At 36.8% G+C, this 14,527-nt stretch overlaps 2 protein-coding genes across 3 annotated transcripts in view; one reads left to right on the forward strand and one right to left on the reverse strand.

The window, feature by feature from the left end:
- Positions 1 to 143: 143 nt before the first annotated feature.
- On the reverse strand, positions 144 to 12,605 carry riox1 (ribosomal oxygenase 1). 2 transcript variants are annotated; one of them, XM_082147241.1, is made up of 15 exons: positions 12,455 to 12,605; positions 11,522 to 11,656; positions 11,289 to 11,443; positions 9,854 to 9,953; positions 9,657 to 9,770; positions 7,747 to 7,853; positions 7,557 to 7,664; positions 6,899 to 6,933; positions 6,621 to 6,799; positions 3,446 to 3,550; positions 3,213 to 3,354; positions 1,359 to 1,479; positions 604 to 703; positions 436 to 522; positions 144 to 327 (listed from the first exon to the last, which is right to left on the reverse strand). In XM_082147241.1, exons 1-15 carry the CDS (start codon positions 12,524 to 12,526, stop codon positions 259 to 261), a joined length of 1,629 nt encoding a protein of 542 aa, XP_082003367.1. In that variant the 5' UTR covers positions 12,527 to 12,605; the 3' UTR covers positions 144 to 258. The 2 variants fall into 2 exon arrangements, 1 of the variants encoding a protein (XP_082003367.1); XR_014200176.1 differs by lacking the exon at positions 1,359 to 1,479 and having other exon boundaries at positions 275 to 327.
- Positions 12,606 to 12,878: 273 nt separating this feature from the next.
- The window catches only part of extl3 (exostosin-like glycosyltransferase 3), a 32,985-nt gene continuing 31,336 nt past the window's right edge, over positions 12,879 to 14,527 (forward strand). Inside the window, exon 1 of the mRNA XM_082147159.1 lies at positions 12,879 to 13,034. The gene's annotated coding sequence lies outside the window, so the exon portion shown is untranslated. The remainder of the gene's footprint in view (positions 13,035 to 14,527) is intronic.

The following is a 14,527-nucleotide window of genomic DNA, read 5'->3' on the forward strand; positions in this document are numbered from 1 at the left end:
AATAAATGCAGGCTTGATGAGCAGAAGAAACTTCTTTCAAAAACATTAAAAATAGTAATGTGTCCAAACTTTTGGCCTGTACTGTACACGCACACGCACACACACGCCTGGTACAAAGAAAAGAAACCTCAAAAATACTCTGGTTTGCTTTCAATAGATGTTTTATACACATTGGAGTTTTAAAAAACATTGCCGTTTGAACAGATGACAAGCATATGATGTAGAACCCTCGTTTTCTTTGGCCAACAACTAATATTTTTATTTAGCGGTCAAAGGTTCGGCTGTGTGGATCATTCCCTTCTCGAAGAGCAGCTCGGCCAGAGACATCTGCAAAACGAGATTCATTTCAAACACAGAATAACACATGTGCATAAACACATACATGCAATTTCAACAGGTCATATAGGGCTAAAGTCCATGAAATCCACACGGTACCTTAGCCTCCGCTGTCTCGCATGGTAAACTGGCCACAGAAACAAACTTGGGATATGAATGAATCAGAAACTCCATGGCATCTATGTGCTGTTAAAACACATGATCAGTCAAATGCTTAATAAAGGTAAAAGCTACAGTCATTAGAGACATTAGAGAGTGCAGGTTTACCTCAGCTTTCATCTCAATGTCCTTGGGTTCTTCTTTATGATAGACTCTAGAGTTCTCAGTAGTGTAATACAGACGCACAGTGTCTCCATCACTGCACAACCTATGAAGACAAGTTATTTTTTTTATTCTAACACATGGCATATACCATTTGTGACCCTGGACCACAAAACCAGTCACATGGGTCAATTTTTTTAAATTGAGATTTATACATCATATGGAAGCTGAATAAATAAGCTTTCCATTGATGTATGGTTTGTTAGGATAGGACAATATTTGGCCGAGATACAACTATTGAACATCTGGAATCTGAGGGTGCAAAAAAAATCGAAACATTGAGAAAATCTCCTTTAAAGTTGTTCATTTATGTTCATGATTGTGCAGCATTCACTCACAGAAATAAATGTTTTATATATTTACGATAGGAAATTTACCAAATATCTTCATGGAACATGATCTTTACTTAATATCCTAATGATTTTTGGCATAAAAGAAAAATCTATAATTTTGACCCATACAATGTATTGTTGGCTATTGCCACAAATATACCCGCGCGACATGTGGTCCAGGGTCACATTTATCACAACAAAACAACTAAATTAATGTGTATCTTTATCTAAACATCCATCTGGAGTTATATTATTTTGAGTAAATCATGTTCAAATCAGACTCACTTTATGCACCTTAAAGGAGAGTGAAATATACTGTATTTTGCTCTGTAGATTGAGAAGTGTTACGTAATGTTCTGGATGAGGTACCTTGCCGCTCCGGCCCGCATCAGCCTGATTTTGGTTTGGCCCTTGAGTTCAACAGTGACATTAAGGGCCTCACCCTCTCCCCATCGAGCAGGAGCCCCGTACACACTGCCGGCCTTCTCCTCTACAAAACACACACACATACATTTTATTAAACAGACAGTTTAACATACAGTATCAAACAGAGCTTGATCTCGGATTCAACACAACTACTTGTTTTAGATGTCTAGTTTCTTTAAAAACAGAATTTGCAAACATATATTTTCTGAAACTCAAAGAATTGGTTGAGACTGATGTCTGTATGTCTGACCAGTCAATAGAGATATTTTAAAGCAAATGTACACATTTCACCTTTAGTTTTCATGTAACGGATAGTTTTCAGTCACGTGACTGGAGCGCAAAACATCCATAGAACTAATTTTCCATCTATTTCAAACCACTTATATTTAGATCACCTTTTAAAAGAAGTATAATAAAAATATGTGGACAAAAATGCAAGATTTGAGCACTTGTGGTTCGTATGCAGTAGGGGTGTAACGGTTCACAAAATTCACGGTTCGGTTCGATACCATACACTTGTGCCACGGTTCGGTACGGTTCGGTTCGGTACGTTTTCCATAGGCTACAGCAAAAATAAATAAATGCCAGAGAAATTTCATTATTATTATTTTATTTAATGAAACTAACATCATAAAGTATGATTTTGATTTATTTATATTTTTTGTTGCTTTTTTTACTGAGCAATAATGGAGCTATACTTGACTCTACTTATGAGCATATAAAACAAAACAGCTCCTTGGACAAAATGAAATGTAATATTGTAGTAGTAGGCTAGTTATAAACAAAGGTTTATTTTAGTTCAGATTAACATTTGAGGGCAGCAATTGTATTCATAATGTCAAAATAAAACAGACGTAATGTTACTTGAAAGCATTATAGCCTACTATTCCTGACAAACTTCCATACCTTGCAGTTAGTGTTACTACAGCAAATCCATTCCACGGTGAATGTTGCTGATCTGTGGACACCGGTGAGATTTCTCACTAGATCTCGCAGCGATGTTATTACTTCAGTGGCGAATTCAAAAATCATTTGAAATTCAAATGCTTTCTTTACTGGTCTGGATCTCTTAGCGCTGTGGTGTTGCTTGATCAGGCTCGCGCATAGGGCTCGCGAGTCCCGCTTCACAGGTCAAAACTGATAAACGGTCCACACAAACACAATAACAGTAGCTCAGTTTCGTTCCTTACATTGCATTTGCCAGTTGATGTTGTGGTCGCGCCAGCCTCTATGAGCGCGCTTGCCACCCGCGACGCGCCTTCATTTGAAATACCAACATTTTGGTCGGCAGAAAAAATGGTCCAACGAGCCATTCGGTACGTAATGCGTACCGAAAACCGAACCGAAAGCCTCGTACCGAACGGTTCGATACGAATACGCGTATCGTTACACCCCTAGTATGCAGCCCTTGCTGCAGTGTGTCAATCACTAAAATCAGCGAGATAGTATAAAATGCTTAACGTGAAAAACACTTAATGTGCCTTAAATTAAAACAGTGATATTAAAAGATCAAATTCCACATACACCTTTTATTGATGATGCATACTATGTACATGCAATGTCCAGAATATGAATGCAAAGCACTAAATGCTTAATGAGAAACTGCGAGTGTTCATTTGCATGCATGTACATAATACGCATCATCAATAAGGTGTCTATTGAAATTGGTCTTTTAATATCACTGTATTACTACATTAGGTAAAAACCTGGTAAAAATGACTGCCGTGTTTCGCCCCTCAGGTGTGCGCTCCTGTCAGGCTGTGAAGTCACGTGAAAACTATGAGTTGTAAGACTCACCAGAGTTCAGCAGAGGTGGAAGGCAGTCGTGCAGAAAGTCTTTGGCTTTCTGATCTACAGCAGCATCAACCGGCGCACACTGGATCAGTTTCTTCATCAGGCCCTGAACGTGTGCAATGAATTTGTCTCTTCGTGGGTCTTCCTGTTCACATGCACGAGTCATTTCAGTGTCGATATAGATCAGGAATGGACAGATCGGAGCTTGTATATTAATGGAGTCTGAACACAAGTACCTTCTCGGAGTTCTGAACTCCCATGAACTGAAGGTAATCGAGCGGCAGCCCCTTCCTGAACTCAACATCATCTTCCATCGCGATCTCCAGAGCTGCTGGCATCAACTGCAAATCAAAAATATTCACTGAAGTGACAATATCATTGAGTGAATCGGGGTCTGAGTCTTACATAATAAATATCTCTAGAGCACATTTCACACCAAATATCAAAAGAAATAAAGCAGCAAACAAAGATTTTTAGGAAAATAATCCATCTCTGTGAGTCCACATAATGCAAATGAATGGTTGATGTTTGAAAAACACACACAGCAATCATGATGGTAATCCATACGACCCCAGTGGATGAATTAATGTCTTCTGAAGCCATACGATGTGTGTGTGCAGGGCTTGATATTAACTTTTTGCTTATTACTGGATTTCCAAAGTTACTAGCAACTCAGCATTTTCACTGGCAATAATTCTGACATTGATACCATGGGGAAAAACTGACATATATACACTACCGTTCAAAAGTTTGGGGTCAGTAAGATTTTTAATGTTTTTAAAAGAAGTATATTCTGCTCACCAAGGCTGCATTTATTTGATAAAAAAACACACACACAAAAAAAACCAGTAATATTGTGAAATATGACAATTTAACATTTACATTTTTTCTATTTTGATCAAAGCTGAATTTTCAGCATCATTACTCCAGTCTTCAGTGTCACATGACCCTTCAGAAATCATTCTAATATGATGATTTGATGCTCAAGAAACATTTATGATTATTATCAATGTTGAAAACAGCGTACACATTTTTTTTCAAAATTCTTTGATGAATAGAAAGTTCAAAAGAACAGCATTTATTTAAAATAGAATATTTTCTACCATTATAAATGTATTTACTGTAACTTTTGATCAGTGTAACTCATCCTTGATGAATAAAAGTATTGATTTATTTATTTCCCCCAAAAGTAAAATTAAAATTCTTACAGACCCCAAACTTTTGAACGATAGTGTTTAATGTTACAAAAGCTTTAGATTTCAGATAAATGCTGTTCTTTTGAACTTTCTATTCATCAAAGAATTTTGAAAAAAAAAAAATCGTACACAACTGTTTTCAACATTGATAATAATAATGAATGTTTCTTGAGCATCAAATGATCATGTGACACTGAAGACTGGAGTAATGATGCTGAAAATACAGCTTTGATCACAGGAATAAATTACACTTTACAGTATATTAACATAGAAAACAGCTGTTTTAAATTGGAATAATATTTCACAATATTACTGTTTTTGTTTGGGAGATGGCTCTATACTACACAAGCTATGATGACGCAATCTACCCGCGGCCGCGAGGTAAACCCGGCTGCAACGCATCATATTCGTCGTCATCTTAAGTAAACACGGCTGAAAGTGAAAGCTGGTAAAAAAAGATCGGTGCAACATCCATTATTTGGACTTGGTTCGGGTTTAAGCCGTCAGACGAGCAGCACCAAACTATATACAGAGTGTGTGGGGTAACAGTTCGGTAAGTTAACACACGACTAATCCGTTCTACCACCTCAAATTCAAAACGAAACATGATATCACTGAATACCAGCGCGCGCGTATTATTCCCATTCCACTATATCTTAGTGGTGTAGCACATAATCTCGATTTTAAGAATCGTTGTTGTGTTTCTTTTTAACTGAAAAGACATCAGTTAGACAATATTCAAATTTTAAATTTGGGGTTTCATAAGCTCCAAGCCATAATAAACATTAGACCTACTTAAGTCTCTGCAGCTAGTGTACTTAAATTTTATTTATCTGCAAAATTATGTTGTATACTTACAGTTTTGCACAATATATGTTCTCAAAACTACATACACCCTTTAAAAAAAAAATACATTTAGCAGTTGTTTAGCATGGGTCTGTGTAATCTGTTCTGAAATGGTTTTATTATAATATACTGTATATCGTTATCGCAAGAGGCTGCAATGTATATCACAATATAGATTTTAGGCCATATCGCCCATCCCTAATTGATAGCCTATAGTAGGCTAGTTGATAATAACATAGGCCTACCTAATGTTGCCTACGGACGGTAACAGTACAATAGTAACCTTTTACAGTCTATGAGTAGAACAGCTTTCTCAAGCAGTTTGTGATGCATTTTGGAAACAGGAGATGAGCCCCTGGTCTAATGCGCCACCTGGCTTGTTCTCAAAGACTTACTTTTATAGTCATTATTTGGGTAGCACACATATTCTAAATGCCTTCGGCAGAATTCAAATGAGCCATTTTAATCTAGATTAATCTAGATTAATTTCAAAATGAATCTAGATTAAAAAAATTAATCTATGCCCACCTCTAATTTTTAATCAAATAAATGCAGCCTTGGTGAGCAGAAGATACTTCTTTTAAAAACATAAAAAATCTTACTGACCCCAAACTTTTGAACAGTAGTGTATATTTAATATGATCTCGTAATTTGGCATCAGGTATATTAGGCTGCTGTCACTTTAAGACCTGACACACGGATCCATTATACTGTCACACATGCGTTTTCTTTCTCAACTGTTTACATTTACTTAAAACACAACTGACTGCATTTACATGAATACTCGCCAAGACTGGCATTTTGACATTATTTTGTGTGTGTTTGACTGATGAAGCGCAATAAGCAGCAAAAACAAACTGAATTTAGTACTGAGAGGCGGCTTAATGTTCACGCATTTTGGGTTTTGAGCACAAAATCTGCAGGAATGAGTAAAATTATGTGCAATCTCACACTGTAACTCAAGCCCTGTAACACCAACAATATTAATCCAAGGCAAATGACTACATTGCACTTAGTTTATTATTTCAGATGCCTTTTTAAAAGACTACAATTGAAAAATGTATGTGTTATATATCAAATTCAACCAGTGAAAGAGACTGCGTTACACGCCACTCCTGAAATACACCAACATTTGACGGGTTGGCGGGTGCTAATGTCAAGCCCTGGGTGTGTGTAAGAAAAATACTACGATTTTCAAGTAAATAATTTTAATGTGAGTAGATAATGAGAGAATTTTCACTTTTGGGTGAACTATCCCTTTAATGGCCCTAAAATAGTTTCATTTCCTTTAGATTTTGGTGTGAAGATGTTTTGACAGTTGAAATTCATTAATGATTGACGGCACAGAAGCAGAAGTAAAGGCTTGTACTTTCAGGAGCAGATCTCCCCAGCTGTTCCTCTGGTAGGAGGAGACGGTGATGTGCAGAGAATGAACGTCGGGCAGACAGTCACCCTGATGAATGAAGCCACGGGGAAAATACAGCAGATCCCCAGCTTCCAACACCACGTCCATGATGGGCTGCCCGATCTCCTTCTGGCTGAAATTAGCTTGAGGAGAAAAGCAACAGACAGAGGGTTTATTCCCTTTAGAAATAATCAAATACGTGTTTTTATCAGGTTAGCTAATATGACCAGCTATGTACTTACGACTGGACACCAGCGGCAACACTTCATCTTCAGAACTGAGAGAAGACAGAAGAGCTACTAGTTTACTTTTTCTGAGGGGTTTGATATGTTACAGTCCTATTAAGCTTTTTTCCACATGTTCATCTTTCTTTAGTGTGTAATGTTGCAGTTCGAGCACAAAGTCCCTCCAGCGGGAGTTCTTCTCTATATCAGTGTCAGTGTTTCTGAACTCCTGAAACGCCTCCATTGTAGTCTTGAGTTTCTTCCGGGAACAAACACGTCACAATATTCCTCATTTAAATAATTCATACGTAGAATAAAGGGGCGGGGCCTGGTTGAGTTAGTTAGTAGAGTGTTAAACTGGCAGTTATGGTAAGGGGCGGGACATTTCCCAAACACACTCGAAGCGCTTGCTTGGCCAATCACAAGACACTGATCTAGCCGACCAATCAGAACACAGTGTGCTTTTCAGAAGGAGGGGCTTCATAGAGACAGGAACTAAACAGAGCGTTACTGACAGAATGGGAAGAGAGGAGCTGCAACAATGGAGAATATGGGGAAAATAATGTGTTTTTGGAACATTAAAGCATGAAAACCTATTCTAGAAGACCTAAAAACTAAATCAAGACTTTGAAAAAGGGGATAACATGGCCTCTTTAAAGCATAACTGATGACTCACCGAGGGTTGTACACTCTCCAGTGCTTTTTGCCCTCGAGCTGAACAACGAAAGCCTCTATATCGTCGTAGTGAGGAGCAAAGCCCTGCGTCCCCGATGGTGTTAGATACCTGAAAAACATATCACAGGTCAATGATAACTGACAGTGAAGAATCTAATATTTATGAGTAAAGTTTATGCATCGCCACATACATGTTTGCGCCTGCCATACTGCCAAACTTCTCCTGAAGAATGGAGAGCACTTGCCACACAGTGGAGGAAAACGCTTGAGGATTGAGCATCCTGAGAGAGCAGCCGCTCTGACAACACACAGCAAACAACATCTGTCAATAAACTTCACACTTTCACAGTCAAATCAAAACTGAGGCTTTACAGAAGTGTTATGTTTATTGTTAAGACAGCCCTACTAATTTTAAGAATGTTTGCACAACAGAATATTATCACCTTTGCATCTTTTACATTATATTGCCCCCACTATTGGAGTTATATATATACATATATATAACCCTGGATCACAAAATCAGTCACATGTCGCACGGGTATATTTGTGGCAATAGCCAACAATACATTGTATGGGTCAAAATTATCGCTTTTTCTTTTATGCCAAGAATCATTAGTATATCAAGTAAAGATCATGTTCCATGAAGACATTTTGTAAATTTCCTACCGTAAATATATAAAACATTTATTTTTGTGAGTGAATGCAGCACAATCATGAACAGAAATGAACAACTTTAAAGGAGATTTTCTCAATGTTTAGATTTTTTTGCACCCTCAGATTCCAGATGTTCAATAGTTGTATATTGGCCAAATATTGTCCTATCCAAACAAACCATACATCAATGGAAAGCTTATTTATTCAGCTTTCATACGATGTATAAATCTCAGTTTCAAAATTGTGACCCATGTGACTGGTTTTGTGGTCCAGGGTCACACACATATATATTAGGGGTGGAACGGTACATGTATTCGTATTGAACCGAGACGGTACGGGCGTCACGGTTCGGTGCATGAATACACACGGAGAATACACGGTATAAAAATAAATAAAACTTGCGTGCAAATTAATTAATGTAATGCGGAACTACTGTTAGATACGCGGGTTCTTTAGGGACACCTAATCTGTAGCTCCGCCTTAGCTCTGAAGCTCCGTGGCTATAACTAATGGGCTATAATCATAATACATAATATCTATGGCTATAATCATAGACAGGCTATAATGGACAGGCTGCGATGTCAAGTTTGCAATGCTGGAATATGTTGTGTGTGTGTGTGCCTGCGTGCGTGCGCGCGCGCGTGTGTGTGTGTGTTCAGAGAGGCGCGGGCGCGATCGAACAGTGGAAACATAAAAACATACTCATTTTGTTCATTGGAAATCATTCAAACTGCAAAGTGTTTACTTATATTTGTGTACACTCGTAATAAAACACAACATTGTACTTTTGTCAAACTGTAAACTCTTGTCAAACTGTAACCTACAACTGTCACCCAACACAGTAAGTTACACATTCTACATTGATCAAAAGAAAATCAAATTTGTTTTTAATGGTAGTATTATTTTATACAGAAATAAATTATTTATAATTCAGATGAGAATAAAGTTAGTGTTATTAAAATTTTAAGGAAAACAAATATATTGATCTGAAATATAGCAAATTAATTTTAAATTCATTCAGGTACAATTACCAAACATATCTCAAGGTCTTTTTTGACTTTTTATTAATTTAATTAATAAACTAATTATATAAAACTATTGGCAATGCACTACAAATAAACTGGTTCTATGCCTTTACTTTATTAATAAAACTTATTTAAAAAATACAAGGCTTAAAACATTTATTTTCCTTTGGTGGAACAGCCTACAGACATGCACAATAAAAAAAAAACTGCCTTCAACATTTTTGTTTTGCTTTTCCCTCCATTGTACCGAACTCGTACCGAACCGTGATGTCTGAACCGAGGTATGAACCGAACCGTGACTTCTGTGTACCGTTCCACCCCTAATATATATATACATATATATGATCAAAGCTAAAATGTAATACCAGTAATCATACAACACATCAGTTTTAGTGTATTAGGGAAATGTTCATGATCTGTACCTCGTAGAAATCCCACACTGTGTACGGTAACGCTCTTCCTGGAGGATTGTGTGTCTCTCTTTTGCCATTTGTGTAGCTCGTCACGTCCAGGTTCACTCCATACTGCACATCATCCTGAGCAAAACACTGAACATTACATCTGACGGCGGCTTTAGATATACCGATTCCCTCTGAATCAAAGAACAAAAATTGCTTACGTTTCTTAAGATCTGGTCAAACTCGGCGGTAGAAAAGAGTCCTTTGTAATAATCTGGATTCTGCCGTTGGATCAGCATTGGTTTCTTCTCCCAGTTCTCTCTATAAATGTAGACAAAACAAGACATCTCTGATCCAAAGCAACTTCTAGTAAACTTTCTGGATGACTTACTAGGTCAATCTAATGCAAACTGCTTAAGAAAAATTATCATATTCCAATACCAATATCAAAAGAAACATTGAATATCATTTTCATGAAAAAAGTAGTTGACTGCAATTTAGAGCTGCGTGATTAACCGTTAAAAGATCATGATCTCGATTCAAAAAGCCACACGATCTTATTCCTAAATGACAACGATTCAGTTCTGTCTATTAAACCTTCGACAAGTCCGATCACAGCGAACATTCAGATCGGTGTTATGATCCAGAGAGAGCAGTTGTCATGTATAGGTATGAAACCGCTTCACACAGTCACATTATCATTATTTCTGTTACAATACTGGGATAAAAGTTATAGTTTGGGTATAAACACTGATGTCTACGGTAGAGATCAAAATACAGTAATTCGCCTTCTGAAAGTAACTTGAGGCTTCAAATAAAGACTATCAATTACATCGTTACACCAGTAGGTGGCGACAAGTGACTGTTAAAAATGTTATTTGTCATTGAATCATTCGTTCAAGAGATTCGTTCAAAAATGAAGTGAAGTCTTTATGAGTGAGTCATTGAATCATTTACTCAAACCAAGTTTTTATTTATTTATTCAAATTAATGAAATGTTTTTCTACTAATAGACTGCAGAAATTAATATTTTGTCAGAACCGCTACTAAATTACGTTATGTTGTCTAGCTATCTATTCAGAATCATGGGAGAATCATTAGCTCTGTTTTAAACCAAAAAATAAAATAATTCATGATTTTTAATCAATATGGCAGTATTTGTTGTAAAAAGCTTTTTTATTATTAAGTCTGGACAGGATGAGTTTTATTATTGTCATACGGTACAGGGAATGAGTTTTTGCATTATAGCATTGAGTTTATAATGTTTATAATTTTGTGTTTCAAGTCCTTTATTTCTACAGTACTTTATACAACACAGATTGTTTCACAGTAATAAATAAGAAAACAACAGTATTGATGTCACAGAATTCAACAAGTATGAAACAACATCAATTTCAGCTATAAAGCAGCTTTACAGAAGACAATAGTGTCATTATTCAGCTAAAGTCCTATTATCACTGTAAATCCATGTTGTTAAAAGCGCTATATAAATGAAGATGACTTGACTTAAAGTCAGTTGAGTGTTGATTCAATTCAGTTCAACAACAGTATTAATTTTGCAAAGTTCATCAATGATGAAACTAATTCAATTGAGCTATAAATGTGTGTGTGTGTGTGTGTGTGTGTGTGTGTGTGTGTGTGTGTGTGGTCTCAAACCTGAAGAAGCTTTTGTCTTGGACTGGGTGAATCAGCCACTGGAACAGTCTGTTAGCTCTATCTCTGCTGTTGTTGACCTTCGCCAGATCCATCAGGAGTGCGTCGAGGGCTGGACTGTCAAATCCTTCAGCGTCATCGGTCTCACAGTCCTTCTCCTGGAAAAACCAGAACATCGTGAGCTTCATATCTCCACTGATGCTCCTGCATCTGTCGTTGTACAGTTAGACACTTACGCCTCCAGATTTCTCAGAGCTGCTGGGCCTCATGCGGGATTTCAGAGGTTTCATTCTTTTCTTTTTATTTGATTTCTTGTTTAATTGGATGCCATTCTCCTTCTTTTTGATTTTCTTTGCTGCTGGTGCCTTAGCCTGCAAAACAGAAGTCATGCCATTACATTTTACAGCACTTAAAAATAAAAATAAATATATGGTTGTAATAACCTGCTGGTAATATCATGGTATTTTTCTAATTCAAGGGTTTTCAATCTTATATTTGGACCCCCAAATGTGATTATTCTGGTGCAAGGGCCCCACATCCTAACATTTAAAAGGCAGCAATATATTTTTGTGTATAAAGACCACATTTATAGAGTGAAAAATAAATATTATAAAATAGGCATAAAATCTTATTTGGAACATTTTCTGTGGCAAATTTTTCTATATTTTCTAAAGTTTCTATGCTTCTACATTATTATTGTTTTTCTAATCATATACTTTACGGTCAAATGTATTATTTATTAATTTAATGCATTTTAAAATCAATGTACTTATTTGAATCTATTTTATTCAAACCATTCTGTTAGTTAGCTAGTATAAACTTGTTTTTTATTGTAACATTTTTACACAGTTTTTCTCTAAACTTTTACACTTCCTTGCAGACCCAGTTAGAATATTTAGTTTTTAGTCATAGTGTATACCATTTAATCATATTTATAATACAGTGGTATTTAAATAGTACTCAAATACGTTTTTGTTAGCAAAAGAACAGAGAGGTTTTGCACAATGTTTCAGCAATATATTCTATATTCAGTGTGTTTTCATTATATTAGAAATCAATATTGATGTGCATAGTTTAACAGTGTTTCACTGACATGAGGTTTATGTTCCCCCGTAAGAAGCTTTCAACCACGCAAAAAAATTCAAATGTCTCAAATGCAGCCTTTTTACCTGCACTTCAGATGTTGCTCCTCCGGATAATGTCTGATAAATAGATAATGCGGACATGTGTTTTCTTTCCATGGCTCAGTCCTGAACAGCAGACATGAGACACATGAGAGCTTTTCTTCTGCAGGAGACAATAGAAACAAACAGCGCTCACACTGCCACCTACAGGTCTGGAGCTGCAACGACATGTTTAAAACAATTCCCCTTTTCCACATCCGCACATGTATAATACATAAAACACATACTATATACACGATTATCAGTGAATTCATTATCTTAAATTCATTTTATGAAGACGTATAACCAAAAACCCACCGGAAATAATTGTAAATCAAGCTCTCCGCTCTGAACGCTAGATGGCAGCACGCGAATGCACTGAACAGTTACACCGCGCGAGCTCCCAGGCCGCTTTCGCGCATGCGCATTAACGCCGCGGCTGCTGTACGCGTTTTGCTGCACCGAGAGACGGAGGGTTTTCAGGAGACGTTTACCGGGCCGTTTCTGTCCGTTACCGACACCATGTACACGCTGAAGACTAGGAGTCTATGAGGACTGACGTACTGTCTGATGGATTTATCCTGAGGTAAAGTAAAATACGGGTTGTCGTTCGTTAGCGGGTCGGTTAACGTTAGCAGCGGCTAACATCAAACAAACAGATGGGGAAAATATTCCTGTATTTCTTTTCCACAAATGACACTCAAATTGGAAATACTGTAGTTATGATAATGCTCTAATAATAATGAATAATGTTGGTCTTTGGTGGGACCTTGTCCTTTTTAGATTTCTATGTGTCTAAAGTACTGTAGGCAATCAGTGTAAGTTGGTCATTTAAATGACGCGTTGAACAAATCCGACAGACTGGATCTGATCAATAATATCAGACACACACTGAGCTGATTTATTAATAACATCTAATCTTAACAGCAACAGCAGGCACACTCTAATATTGTCCTTTTACAGCATCTGATCTGATCAATAATATCAGACAAACACTGATCTGATTTATTAATAAATAAATACGTAAATTCGAATATAAGACACTCTTAATTTATAACATCTGATCTAATCATCATTATCAGACACACTCTAATAATGTCATTAATTTATAATATTTAATCTGACTTATAATATCAGACAGTGATCTGATCTATTAGCTATTATATATAGGGCTAATAACATGATCTGATGAAACCAAGACACTGAGGATGTAATGAGTCATAATATGATATGTCTCATATTGAGAATATCTTAATCTGATTGCTAGAATATCACATACGCACTTCTGTGATCTGATCTCACTTGACAAACTCAGAATATCATATCTGATTTGTTCTCAGGAGTTTGATTCAAGATCATCACAACAAGCCTTGCATGACATGAACATAGATTCTCAATGTCTGTATGAGATATTTTTAGTCTGACACTTTTAAGATCAGATCATATCTGATATTGTTGATTACAACCTATTGTGTCTGATAATTCAGACGCAAGATGTTATAAATGACGGTGAATGTTTGATTATTTTGAACAAGTATGGTAATATCATTGATTAGGTCTGCATCTGGTATCCCACTTGACAGATGTGGTGAGGTTGGTCATTGATTTTCTGTGTTTGGGTGCTGACATGTTCCCTGTGTTTGTGTAAATGAGTTGTTTTCCTCCTCACCCATCTGTGAAGGTGTCTGTCATCTCATTGCACGTTTTAATTGTGAAGCAAAATAAAGATATTTTGTCTCTCTGCCCTGCTGACCATCTGTGCAATGCCGTGCCAGTTCAGGCGTGACTAAAAGAAACATTAAATCACCAAACCGTTTTATTAGTCTAACAGCTCTTATTATAGGTGTTGTGTGCTTTAAGATGTCTTTAATTAGGCTTTTTTTTTATCTAAAGAGTCGCACGTCAACATATATTGTTTCATGTGTCGCCCTCAACGTGTGTGTAGGACTCTGGTCTAAACTTTATAGGAATCGGCATGTCTTTTCTGCTGTTGGTACTGTACTCTGCTTTGTGATTTTGAGCATCATGCAGTAATTCCCCTCAGGCGAAAGGACCAATCACGCGAGCTCCTCTCCCGCT

This window comes from Leuciscus leuciscus (assembly GCF_965113295.1).
Source record: "Leuciscus leuciscus genome assembly, chromosome: 19".
Classification (NCBI taxonomy): domain Eukaryota; kingdom Metazoa; phylum Chordata; class Actinopteri; order Cypriniformes; family Leuciscidae; genus Leuciscus; species Leuciscus leuciscus.